This window comes from Lepisosteus platostomus, chromosome 3 (genome assembly GCF_059453375.1).
Source record: "Lepisosteus platostomus isolate fLepPlt1 chromosome 3, fLepPlt1.hap1, whole genome shotgun sequence".
NCBI classification, from domain to species: Eukaryota; Metazoa; Chordata; class Actinopteri; order Semionotiformes; family Lepisosteidae; genus Lepisosteus; species Lepisosteus platostomus.
The window spans coordinates 59,641,112-59,655,515 of NC_142613.1; the positions used below are offsets into that span (position 1 = coordinate 59,641,112).

Below are 14,404 nucleotides of genomic sequence, written 5' to 3' on the forward strand. Positions count from 1 at the left end.
CTTGGTGGAGTAAGAGCCTTGAGTTAAATTACTATGGTAGGTCAGTACATTTTAGCCAAGTGTGACATCCAATGGAATTCAAGTCATTCTCTGTAGGACTTGTGGCAAGCTAAAACCAAATAAGCTGTTACAAAAAAAATCAAAACACTGTTACGGTTTTTAACAGATTTAAAATAAATACATAGGTTGCTGATATTCTGCTGCAGGCAGCATGGCCACACACACCTCAGGAATCAGGTAACTTAGTCAGAGTTACTAGAAAATGGTCAATATTTGTTTATGTTTAATTGACTTAATTAATTAATTTCCTTATTGAAGTCAATTTAAAATAAACAAATGTTGATCATTTTCTAGTTACTTTGAGCTCATCCGAAGTAACTATTGGCATTTTCTTTCTGTTAAGGGTCTCCCTTTGCTCTTAATCCTTTAATAAGAAGTAACATGGTTCATCATCCTCCTTCTCTACTTTTCTGGTATAGTGATCTGCTTTATAAGATATAATCCAAATTCTAACTTATCTATAGAGTAATAGGAAGTACTAAATGTATTCCAGTTTCTCCAACCTTAGATCACCTGATCTGCGGTTAATGGTATTTACTGCATCTACTACCACCATCTTACAATTTGTGTTACAGGTAGGCACAACAGCAGAATAAATAAAAATAATTTATAGTCTTGTTTCCAATGATTATATGTATATTAGCAACACTAAATAGGCACAGACAACAAGAGGATAAAGCAATGGGAAATATGGCTGTTAGCCTAGGAGGTAAGAACTTAGCTGAGCCCGTCACTTCTTCGCTTTACTTATGAGGTACACTTAGTAAAACATTTTGTAACCCAAACATCTGGAACCGAAACAAACAACTTCCCAATTACATAAATTATGCTGAGCAAGTGTTGCCAGAATTCAAGTTAAGACTACAGTGGAATGTATTTCACATCCTCTTATACATTTAATTATCTCGTCAATGTGATGGGGTGAGACCTAAAACAATGTTGAACTTTAGCAAAGGATAATCTCATGTTCTCCCAGTGATTTCCTTAAGATACATTTGTTTTAGTATTCTTGCTTTATGTATCAAACCTCACTATCTAAAATCACTACTAAAAATACAATTTTTTTCCTGAGAAGAAATGTTAATCCAAACCATTCATTGTTTAGCATACATTTTTTGCCTTTTCCGGTTTCTGAAAGTGTGGTAAAATGATCTTTTCTCACCTTTAGATTACAAAGCTGACTAAATTTTAAATTGAGAGGATGCTGCCTGACAATTCTTGTGGTCTTCTTAATCTGTTTAAGTCAGAAAGTAGGACAAATAAAGTCTGTTGCTTGTTTCAGTTATTTCATAAACATCCAATGTCCCTGTTTGAAAAAGTTAACAATTAGATTCAGCAACTGGTTGTTCCACCTTTAGCTGCAATAATTGCAACCAAACACTTCCTGTAATTGGCAATCAGTCTCTCGCATTGCTCTGTAGCATTTTTGGACCATTTTTCCATGAACAACTTCTTCAACCCAATAACGTTTGAGGATTTTCTAGGATGAACTACTCATTTCAGGTCCAGCCACAACATTACTATGGGGTTAATGATGACAAGTCACCCTGAGGTCCTGAGGCAGCATAGCATCCCCAAACCATGACACCACCACCACCATGTTCCACTGCTGACATGAGGTTCTTACTGTGGAATGCAGCATTTCATTTTCACAAGACATAACAGCACCCATTTAACACATCTGTCCATAGAACATTCCTCCTGAAGTCTGGAGTATTATCCAGGTGCTTTTTGTCAAATTTGAGAGGAGCACCAATGTTCTTCTTAGTAAGGAATGATTTCCACTTTGCTGCTCTCACTCGAATCCCATTTTTCTGTTTGCTTTTCTGGTGGTGGAGGTATAAACACTGACTTTAGCTACGTTGAGAAAAAGACCAACAGATTAGGTGTTGTTGGGTTTCTAGAGACTTCTTGGTCTAATTTAACACTGCGCTCTGGAGAGTGATTTTGGCAGGACGGTCACCCTTAATAAAATTCACTGTTAATAATTTCTCTAACTGTAGGTCGGTGGAGCCCCTGAGTTTACAGGTAGATTTATAGCCTTTTACAGACTGAAACAATGCATCAATGTCTTTTTTTAAGGTCATCTGAAATATCTTTTGAAAGTGGCATGAAGCACCTCCAGTTTGTGTGTGGCGAGAACTTCTTATGACAATGAAAGTCAAAGTTTGTGAGTTTTACATAGATGAGGGCTGGCCCTGATTGTTTTATAAAATATTCACACAGCTGGTTCTAGTAATCCCATTAATTTAATTGATTAAACTGAGATGGTGTTAACTTTTTCACACAGGGAATTTGGATGTTGAATTACTTTATGTAATAAATTAAACAAGCACCAGACTTTGCTGTTATATGTCCACACAGGTTCCCTTTATACTGTACATCACTAGGATTCAAATTAATCTGATAACATTCAGTGCTGAAAATACACAAAAAATCAGAAAATCTGAAAGAGGGGAAATACTTTTTTCACAGAACTATACTCCCTAGCTTTGTTTCAGAGGGAAGAATGTGACATACGGAATTAGCATAGTAAACTGTAATTGCCTGCATTTTAAAGCCTGTGATGCTACAGTAAAATAACAGCAAAGGTGTAATTTAGCTTTTAAGAATGAAGCAGCTCACATATTCCATGAAATAAAAATCTGTTTTAAGTTCCGAGGTCAAAAGCACACAAGTTAACTTTTGTTCATCACAATGTGAAACAAATCACAATTTTAAATAAGTAAAAAGTATCAGATCTATGTTAAAATATGTAATATTTGGAGAGAACATTTCACATTGGGTTAAATGTACAGCCCCTAACAAAATAATTAGACAGAAATACCAACTATGAAATGGAAACGCAACACTTCACACATGGTTGCTTTTGAATGAACACCCAGAAGGGCCCTGGAATGTTAACCAGCACAGACTAACTACTATTGTTTTAATTGTATTAATTATATTCGATGAATTTATGACACTAAACAAGGATATGTACAGAAGTAGACAGAATTAAGTAAATGAATAATACTAATCTAAAACAGGGATGAGCTGTAACGCACTCTGAATGATACACACTGCAAATAATGTAGAGAAGGGAGAATTATTAGTACATTCATGAATTTTGAAGGCAAGAATGAGTGCACGTTAGGGCTGTGCTTACCTTTTGGATTTTCTCATAACTGTGAGGAATTTAAAAAGAACTTCACTAGCTTGTCAAAACAGATCGTTACAGACTGTTGCCAATATATATATGCATTGATCACCTAATAATGTTCACAATGTTGAAAACAGGTTCAGGGAAGATCCTCACCATAATCCTCACCTCCCCCAATCCTCACCATAATCATTATTTACTTCTGCAAACAGGTTAGGTAGTGATACAATAAATGGACTCGTAAAATGAAGTCCCAAAGTGAAAAGTGAAATATGTATATTCAGTCAACTAGACCACTGGTTCTCAAATTGAGGTATACCAGATAACCTTGGAATTTTGTTGTGTGCACTGAAAAATTGGGAATTAAAAATTGAATAATTTAAAATATGTAAATTCTTCATCTGTAGTTTACTTAATCAGTTTCAAAAAGCTTGAGACTGGTTTCGTATTTTTTATGTTAATAAAATTAGTTTATGTGTCAAATACGCAGCCTACGTGCTTAGCTACATTGATACAGCGAGTTAATACTTGAGTGTTCATACTCCTCTCGAGCTTTCGGAGACACAGCTTAGCGCCACATTCGCCAAGAGAACAAATGATTGAAAATGAATACCTTGCAAAAATCAAGTATTATGTAGGGCTGAAAGGAATAGATGCCAAGAGTACTGATAGATCATGCACACCTGTTGAGAACTAGGAGGATTATACATCGGCCACTGAAACTAGCTCTGCTGCTAAACCTGACACAGACTGGCACTGGCACTGCTAGTGTTAGCAAGTGTCGGAAAATATCTACAAGGCAGTATGATCCAAATTATCTAAGTGCTCAGTGCTGTTTTCATTATACATGGATGTGAGTGAGTGCGCAAACTCATGTTGGTCACTAGCCAGCAGCCATATCACTCTGCAAATCATAACTGGCAACCCACTGAAGCTAAGCAGGTGTGAGCCTGGTCAGTACCTGGATGGGAGACCTCCTGGGGAAAACTAAGGTTGCTGCTGGAAGAGGTGTTAGTGGGGCCAGCAGGGGGGCGCTCACCCTGTGGTCCATGTGGGTCCTAATGCCCCAGTATAGTGACGGGGACACTATACTGTAAACAGGCGCCGTCCTTTGGTTGAGATGTAAAACCAAGGTCCTGACCCTCTGTGGTCATTAAAAATCCCAGGGTGCTTCTCGAAAAGAGTAGGGGTGTAACCCCGGCGTCGTGGCCAAATTTCCCATTGGCCCTTACCAATCACGGCCTCCTAATAATCCCCATCTATGAATTGGCTTCAATACTCTGCTCTCCTCCCCACTGATAGCCGATGTGCGGTGAGCGTTCTGGCGCACTATGCCTGCCATCGCATCATCCAGGTGGAAGCTGCACATTGGTGGTGGTGGAGGGGAGTCCCCATTACCTGTAAAGTGCTTTGAGTGGAGTGTCCAGAAAAGCGCTATATAAATGTAAGCTATTATTTATTATTATTATTATTATTATTATTAACAATTTCTCTGGTTCCTATGAGAAGATGAGTTGAAGGTGGTACTTGAATGCTTTGGTTTGATAAGGGTGGTACTTGGTCCAAAAAGATTGAGAACCACTGAACTAGACTGTTACTCCCCACTTTGGAATCACTAAATGTGGAGATACCCCTTCATGACTTATTATGCAAAGCTAAGGATTGGATTTTACTGTTTCACTGCACAAAATATTAAAATCCTTCAGGGAAATATTCAGATAACCCATGTGATTAAAATATGCAGGGGAACATGGAAGGGGAATCGGTAATTCCTGAAAGAAATAAACGGATGGGTGAAAAACTAATAACATATTTTGAGAAATGCCTAATTGTGTTTAGAAAAGCCTACAGACACTATCCAAAAAAATGTGTTCCTCACCCACAGTATTCTATTTTATAACCGCTTTATTCAGTAGAGAGGTGCGAGGAAGCCTATCCCGGAAAACAGCAGTGCAAGAGAAGGTGGTTATCTAGCAACAGTTTGAATAGTTACCAGTTACAGTCACAGTTACTCAACCAGGTAAAGGTGTTCAAGCCTAGGTCATGTAACTAGCCATCTGTGATTAAGGTTAGCATCACTGTCCTAAAGTCAGATGCCGGCAAACACCAAGATTATGTAGTGCTTTCAGGTTTACAGTGCTGTTGATGAGGCACAAACATCTCCTCCAACCACCTGCACGGGGAGGAGTAATCTGTGAAATCTTAAAAGAGTGAGTGGCTCCACGTTGGGTGGGTTATATTTTCGCTCCACCCCCACCTCTGTGCTCAGTAAGACGAGATGTAAAAAAGTACAACACACTATTCCAAATTGGGTGGGTTTGAAACTAAAAATCATGGTGTTTCTAACCTTTTTTCAAAAAATAAAATAGGACTAGTTTAAAAGAAGGGAAACCCACATGAACATTGAAATGCAAGTCACACAGATTTCCGCATCAGTTAACGTTATTTAAAAATATCAGCTGCATATCCAGCCAAGGGTAAGGGCCTTGTCTTGTGTTGGCCTTGTGAGGTTTTTCTGATTCATTTCTCTAGCTGTTTCATGTGCTCTTCAGCTTGCCAAGTTTAACTTTTGGTCTTGCTTGACCTGGCAACAAAGGGTGCTTGTGCTTTGTAAAAATGCCAGGGAGTGACAGCCATGGAATAGGAATCTACAGCTTTCTCCAGAGAAAGAGAGAACTGAAAAATAAAACTGGAGAACTAGAGTAGACTAGCAAAGTTTACTTAGGCATCTTAACAATATTAAAAGTAAGAAAAATGCTAAAACGTGTGTGCCATCGCTTTTCTATAATAAATGACAAAAACCAACTGCAACAAATGTTTACTGTGGGCTTAAAAATTGAATTGTATTTACTGTAAATCCATTTTATCAAGAAAAGAAGTCAGTTTGATTTACAAAACAGAACAGATCTATGCTTGCACTCATGATCATGAACACTACTATTACTACTATTATCCAATTGATGTTCACAGAATACGCAGATAGAATATGCACTAGCTGTTTTGAAAGTCAATTACTGTACATGTACAGTATGTCACTAGGCATTAATCACTTGAATAAACTGATTAAATTGAATAAAGAAATGAAAACTGAAAAAAATGTAACTCTACTTCATATCCCTCTCTCAAATAAAAACATACTAAAGTAAAATAAAACCTTTTTGTTTCAAGTATTAAAGTATTAGTTCAGCATTTCATAGTATTCAGTGAAGGATACTTGGAGATCAATACATGTTTATATTCTGGTCACGGAGAAGGCAACTACAGATTACACCTGCACTGTCTGAATCTTAAAGTCACAGACATGCAGGATTCAAAAACCTCAATGTCTAAAATTGATAGAAACACCAGAAATCAATGCTGTTTCAGCTGTTTGTAGTTCCTTTTGAGAACACTCAAACATTCAAGTCATAGCAGAAGAATTACAAATGAGACGAGACCATGGTAGCTTGTTTTCTTTGAAGTAACTAATTGATCCAAGAATCCCATCCAAACTTTTCTTAAAGAAAGGTATCTGCTTGAACTATTGACTCCCACAATTATTTATCCAATAAGTGTCCCCTGTTCTCATTTTTAATTAACTTCTTTCTAGTTAAGACTAGTGTTCTCCAATTAACAATATTATGAATTTATTTTTATGTTCCCTTTTTTATAGGAGGAATATAATTGATTCTGTAAATTCAAATAATAAGAACCAAGCTGTCTATAAAGAACAGAAGACTGAATAAAAGGAGATGACAACATGACTGCTGAATGTATTATTTTCAGTCTCTAATACTTATGGTCTACCAGTGTAAAATCAAATTATGTGTAAAAAAAAACATCTAGAGCAATTTAATATGGTTCTTTTAACTAGGTTCTGAAATTTGTGAAACACACTCACACTGGCATGTAAACATAAATTAATCTCTTTAGTATGGAACAAACGAGGCCCCAAACTGTGTGCACTGAGGTTTTCAGAAATCCTAAAACCAACTGGCAGTACTTCCAAAACATTACTGTAAACATAAATGATCAGAGAACATAAATGTAAATTAAAGATGAGCTTCAGTCTAGTTTTTAAAAGGGAAGAAATGGGCATGTGGAAAAAATACCAAATTATGCTTTGGGTGTTCCAGGATGCTTTAAAATCTCAAAGACATTCAAGGATGATTAAACTACTAATAACTAGAAAAGCAAAGCAGGCTGAAGGACATTCTCTCATCTGTTACCTTCTTGTATTTGGCTTTGATGATCTTAAGAGTTTTTCCCATAAGGTGTGTTATTTAAAGTTCAAGCTAAGAACAGAAAACTATCAAATATAACCAGAAAGTAAAGTCAATTTATGAAGATAGGCTTTTTCCGTCAGACATTTGCATTTTAAAATACATATTATAGTGCTCCTAGTATACATTAAAATCACTGCAAAAACCAATGTATTTCTTTACTATTATAACAAATGTGGTAGAACAAAAAAGGACACATGGCCAAAATGTGAATTCTTTGTTTCATGAGAAATAAATGCATATAACCACAGTATACAGTATGGTAATATTTTTGTTTTGGCTGCTATTGCCTATGGTCCTCTTACAAGGTCAGACAACGTGGTAAATGAATACACCAAGAGGCTGATCTAATGTCTGACCATCTCACACTACCAGGCAGATTAGGCAGGCCTCTGAGGTCAGTGGGAGCAAGGAGATGCCCTAGTGGGTAACAAACCACATTTATTTATTACATTGCTGACGAGTGGTAAATGTCACAACATGGTATCAGTAAACAGACCTCCTTCGAATGTAGTCATCACAACCACACTTGAACTGCCTCCCATTTCAACAAGAGACAATATATCCTAAATAGCACATACAGAAATGGCTCCAAAACGAGGAGAATCTAGGGCACCGACAGAAGAACATGGTAATATCACCACAAGGCAGACTAATTAAAGTGACAAAAAATTCCAACAATCTATTTGATCTCATTAGTACAAATAGTTTGAGGAGCTCACATCCTGCAGTAAACAATTTTAACATATTATTGTTAATGCAGTCATGGGAATTTCATTACAATCTGCTCTGCAAGTCTGTGAAGTTTTATTTTTAAAAGTGAATGGCTGAAAATAGTTGTCCATTTTGAGAACATTCTGAGTACCCCTGGTATAAAGCACACTCAAAAGGGTTGGGCTCTGGGTTACGCGTGGTTTGAGAGATGTCCACTGGAAACCCCAGTTCTAACCAAGAGACCAACAGCAATTCATTTCAGATGAACAGCGTTATTAGTTAAATATGCTGCTTCAAAACCTGACGAGGGATACTTTTAAAACCCCACGTATTACAATCTGAAGTTCACTTTGATCTTTGTAATTTAGCGTAGCGCAACTACAGTAAACCTACAAAAAAAGCAACCAAAGGGCTTTTTTACTGTGGTTGTAAAATAAAAATAACCAAATAAAAAGCAGCAATAATGAGAATACCTCACATGCAGACCAGTTTGAGTCGGCTTTTTGAGGGCTGAATTTCAAAAGGGTGGGATTCTCTCACACCCTGACTTATCTCTTCAAAATAAAAGTCTTTTGTTTTACTCATTATCCTTTGACAAAAAATACTACTGCTAAACGTTGGGAACAAATTTATATACATGAGAATAATCAAATTATAGTAATACAGTATTATATTATTTTAGGTGGAGTAGCACTTCAAATAGAAAATTAACATAATAAGAAAGCATTTTAAGCCCATTTCTTCTTTACTTCTCCAGTAATGAAATGTTACAACAATATTTTCAATCCCTTAGTTGTGTAATATAACAAGAAAAATACACTTATACTGTTCCATTTTCAAAGACAACTACTATGTTATGTTAGTTTGTGTTTTTGGTCATGTACAGTAGCAGGTGATGAACATTGCTGTAGCTTAAGGGTATTGACTATTTTTTTCAATTGCAATGCATAATGCTAAACTACTAATAACAGATCTTGCAAATTTATTCATTCTAGAAAAGTCACAATGAAGATGTTCTTGTGCCAGTAAAGTTTTCTACAAATCTACAGACACCTTCTCTTGAAAAAGCAAAGCAGCTTTCCATTACTATGAAATACAGACATCTACAGTATAAATTTTAGAATGTCTTTTATTACTGCTTTCCAATTTTTTAAGCTTGATTTTTTTTAAATGTCTTAATCATAACTTTCTAAGGTACTAATGTACTGTAAATAATGGAAAAACAGCAAACAATTTAATTTAGAATTTAATATGAATTACTGTAACAGAAACTGTATATGTTAATGGGGTAACCGAGCACACAGATGAAATTCTGACTCTTGAAAGCTATACTTTCGTTTAAGAAACCAAAATATAATATTTTTTAGACAATCTGTTTTAAACACTAAGACTTCAGAATGGATGCTTTTCCTCATTAACATTTTCAAAAAAACGTAGCTGCTGCTTTACTGTCTTCTCTTGAATACATGTATAGTAGTACATTAATCTTCTAGTTTTATTTCTGTCCCCATTCAACACTGCTGAAATCAAAGAAAGCAAGCCAGAGTAACTGTTTATCCCATATACAGCCAGCAGAAATACCACAAATGTGAACCTAACCTTTTCCTTTGAAGCTGATTGAGCTGTTATGTGCCACTGCATCAAGAATCTGAAATTCCTGAGAACAGTTTGTAAAAGAACATTTGTCAACTACTAAATCAGCACACTAGACTACCATTTACATTGATTTCTTCTGGTATACCTCTGCAGCTTATCAAGGAAAATTAAAAGAGTAAACTATATATTGACAAATATAATCACAAATTCAGAACAAGTAAAAACTCATTTTCAAAGGGATGCTGGGGGATGCTTCCACAGACATAAAAAACTTTTTTTCTACACCATATATACTGACTGGTAATTATAGACTATATTAAGTTGAATTCACAGAAACAGTTGTGTCAGCTAAATTAAAATCATGCTTGTGTCTTAATTACCTTTTCAATATAACATTGAAAGCAACTTGCAATACTAACAAATATGAAATTATACAAAAGCTACAGCAATTTATGATGAAATACACTTTGCACAGGTGTTCTGATTCTATTAAATTGCACATTACATGAAATTATGTTCCCTGTAATTCTAACACTTTTTAAAATATTAAAGTGAAAAGATTATATATAAATAATTAATATATATTAAGATATAAATAATTTTATCTTTTCACTAAAGACTAGGTTAAACGGCTTCACATCCAGGTGGTTGTGGCCCCAGCTCTGGCATCTTACTGAAGGAGCTGGATAAGATTTTAGACGTACAGATATGCCGAACAACCCTTTGTTTGAAACCTTCCTTATAAGTACTTAAAGTCCCAAGAATTCCGTTGAGACTTGCTGTCTTTTGCAATCCATTTTTGTTACTAATTTAAAATGGAAAACTTTGTCTTACCTTGAGAGCTGGAGTCAGTGATATTGTTTGGGGTAATAGGGGACAATGTTAGCTAGGTACTAGTTAATGATACTACTTAACCATAACACCTACAGTAAATGAAGTCTGGCACATGTTGTGCCAGTACTGTAGCTCATTATTAAAAGAGTGCTCCTATCAAATGCATGTCTGTTTCAAAGCAATAGGCACTGTGGTGCATTTCGGTAGACTGTTATTAATGAATTCTCCCTACCTCTCGGAGTTCAAGCCTCTGAGCGACCGCCTCCAGGCACTCCTGCCCCGTGCTCTCCACAGACAGGGTACACTCGATGACATTGTTGTCCAACAGGTGTATTCGGGTCACAAAGCAGTTCTTGCTCAGGACGTTGTAGCGCCGTGTGCGGCGCAGCTTGAGCCGGAAAGGCATGACTGGAGGGGTCAGGCGAGGGATATTGACCCACCCTCTCCTCTGCTTTAGGATGCCCTCTGCTGCTCTTGTGAGTTAGACCCCCAGCCAAAGAGCTCTGCAGCTGAAAATGACTGTCCCATTCCCCATGAATGTGAAAGATCCCAGATCCCTACAAAATAACAAAACAAAACAGAGCTTGGTCATACATTTTCAAGCACAAACCAATACAATCTCCTCCACACTTAAAAATAGCCTCTAAAAGAAGAACACACTCATTTACAATTTATTCATAAAAGGTCTAACAGACATAGCATCTTGTAAATCTTGTTGCCAGCATTACGTCCAAATTATTTTATAGACTTTCAGGGGTATTCAATCGATTGTCTAACAAAAAAAAAATCTGAAATGGCTTATTGAACTGAATGGGCAATAAATGTAGTCAGGAAGCACAAAATCAGATCACATATCTGGCCAGGCTGACCATCACAGCTGACCAGGTGAAGAAGGAGCTGAAGAGGCTGCACGGGGGTAAGGCCACAGGACCAGATAACATCTGTCCCAGAGTTCTGAGGGCCTGTGCTGATCAGCTGAGCGGAGTGCTCCAGCGACTGTTCAACCTGAGCCTGCGCTTGGAGAGAGTCCCGGTGCTCTGGAAGACATCATGCCTGGTCCCGGTACCAAAGAAAGGGCGCCCCTCTGTCCTCAACGACTACAGACCAGTTGCACTGACTTCTCACATCATGAAGACACTGGAGAGGCTGGTCTTATCCCACCTGAGACCCATGGTCAGCTCATCACTGGACACCCTACAGTTTGGCTACCAGCCCAGATTTGGTGTGGAGGATGTGATCATCTACATGCTGCAAAGGGCCTACTCACACCTGGACAGGGCTGGCAACACTGTAAGGATCATGTTTTTCGACTTCTCCAGTGCCTTCAATACCATCCAGCCCTTACTTCTAAGGAGGAAGCTGGAGGAGATGCAAGTCGATGCCTCCATGACCTCGTGGATCACTGACTACCTGACGGGCAGACCACAGTCTGTGAGACTTCAGAACTGCGTGTCTGAACTGGTAGTGAGTAACACAGGGGCACCTCAAGGGACAGTTCTTTCTCCATTCCTCTTCACCCTCTATACTTCGGACTTTAAGTACAACTCAAAGTCATGCCACCTGCAAAAGTTCTCAGATGACTCTGCAATTGTGGGATGTATCAAGGGTGAGCAGGAGGAGGAGTACAGAGGACTGGTCAGCAGCTTTGTGGAGTGGTGTGGGGTGAACCACTTGGAACTGAATGTTACAAAGACAAAGGAACTGGTGGTAGATTTCAGGAGGAAAAAGGTCAAACCTACTCCTGTCTACATCCATGGGAGTGGCGTGGAGATGGTGGACTCGTACAAGTACCTGGGAGTGCACATCGACGATAGACTGGAATGGTCTAAGAACATCGAGGCCATCTATAAGAACGGACAGAGCCGACTTTACTTCTTGAGGAGGCTCAGGTCCTTCAATGTGTGTAGTAAGATGCTACACATGTTTTATCAGTCGGTGGTAGCGAGTGCCATTTTCTACGCAGTGGTGTGCTGGGGCTCTGGGATTAGAGCAGTAGATTCCAAAAGGCTGAACAAGCTCATCAGGAGAGCGAGCTCTGTCATTGGGTCTGACCTGGACCCCTTGGAGGTATTGGCTGAGAGGAGAATGATGTCCAAACTGGAGGCCATCATGGACAACTTCTCCCATCCCCTCTATGACAGGCTTGCAGGAATGAAGAGCACGTTCAGCAATAGACTGATTCATCCACGGTGCGACAGGGAGCGCTACAGGAGGTCATTCTTGCCGTCTGCCATAAGACTGTACAACGCATCCACCTTGCGTCTTGGCAGAGGCAACAGCGACAGTGACCTGTTTCTGGACTAAACGCATATACACATATACTGCTACATCTGTTCTCTTTCTTTTTCTTTTTCTTTTTCCTGTTTACAACCACTTTTGTGCAATATATGCCAGGGACCTGTGCAATACATTTATATTTATATTTATATCTATGGTTACATCTATATTTATATTCATACGTGTGATACGATTTTCTGTGTACTGTTCTGTTCTAGTTTCCTCTTGTGTGTCCGGACTGTGAGTAACTCTTGTATTGTATTGTATGTATTGTACTATTAGTATATAATTCGTTACACTGTGGCTGTGTTGTGTGTGTTAAGCTGCTGTTGCACTGCAATTTCCCTCACGGGATCAATAAAGTATCTATCTATCTGAGTACGTTACTGAACCATTATACTGTACTACAACAAAACTGCTTTCTATACATTCGAGACCATTACTTGTTTAATCATTTGAAAACTTTTTAGAAGGAATGTTGATAAGGGAATCAGACATATGCAGCACTCCCTGTAGTTCTCTACCTTTATACAAAGGTGGTGTCCCTGTTTTATTATGTCAGAGATGTAGTTCAAAACAGGTGTCTCTTTACACAAGAATGGTGGTAAACAATTGATAATGCGAGTCCTGTGTCCCCTAATAAATCCCAGCAAGCTCATCAAATCAATCATAAAAATAACGTGCAGGTCATGTGAGGAAGATTATTTTTCTTTGGAAATGGAAAGTTGATATGCTTGATTTGTACAACAGGTAGCTACTTTCCAAAGAGCAAAAGGACATACTTGGTAGTTAGCAGTTAATTGAACCAAAGGTCACACTCTGCAATAGGAACAGTTGTAGAAGTGAACGAATTGCTGCTTTAGTGTTACTAATATCTAGCAGATAGTACTCTGCATTTTCAGTGTTTACTGTCATGTGATGTTCTTTAATCTTGTTTTTGCCAATTATATTTGTCAGTTGAAAACAATAAAACTCAGCCAGTTACAAAACAAGGCAAACTGCTTCTCACTTATCAGTCCATCAAGCAGATTTTACAGATGACTAATCCCAGAGGCCCTGTAATTTGCATTTCAGTCCCTCAGTTTACCAATGGATATGTTTACACACCCATCCCTCCCTGTTTGTAATGCAAAATCCTATATAATAAAGATTTAATTTCCATTGACTTCATATCTGAAAGCTTTTTTTCCAGAGGCCAAAAAATGTTAAGGACACTGAATTGACTAAATAAGAACGCATAAACCCATAGAACCTAGCACCGTAGTTAAGATAAATAAAACCATTTTCAATTGCTTTCTTTTCCTTTAGGAGAAATGTTTTCCTTGTTTACTTTACTATTGTAAATACTAAATCAACTGCAACATATTTTACTGAATTGAACACTAAAAAAATACTATATAGTTGTTTTGCCTTCTATATGTATGGCCTATTTGGAGTAAATTTAAAATCAAATGTAGCTGTCCACTGCAAATGAGTTTGACCCCCCTGACCTAGAACACATATAGAAGTGATTCCTAAC

General features: G+C 37.7%; 1 protein-coding gene across 2 annotated transcripts in view; it reads right to left on the minus strand.

Annotated features, from left to right (window-relative positions):
* The window catches only part of LOC148675170 (tyrosine-protein phosphatase non-receptor type 14-like), a 99,193-nt gene that overhangs the window by 47,901 nt on the left and 36,888 nt on the right, over positions 1-14,404 (minus strand). For both annotated transcript variants that reach the window (XM_088626231.1, XM_088626230.1), the window contains exon 2: positions 10,841-11,165. In XM_088626231.1, the coding sequence (XP_088482357.1) occupies positions 10,841-10,923 (83 nt within the window). In that variant the 5' untranslated portion in view covers positions 10,924-11,165. The remainder of the gene's footprint in view (positions 1-10,840; positions 11,166-14,404) is intronic.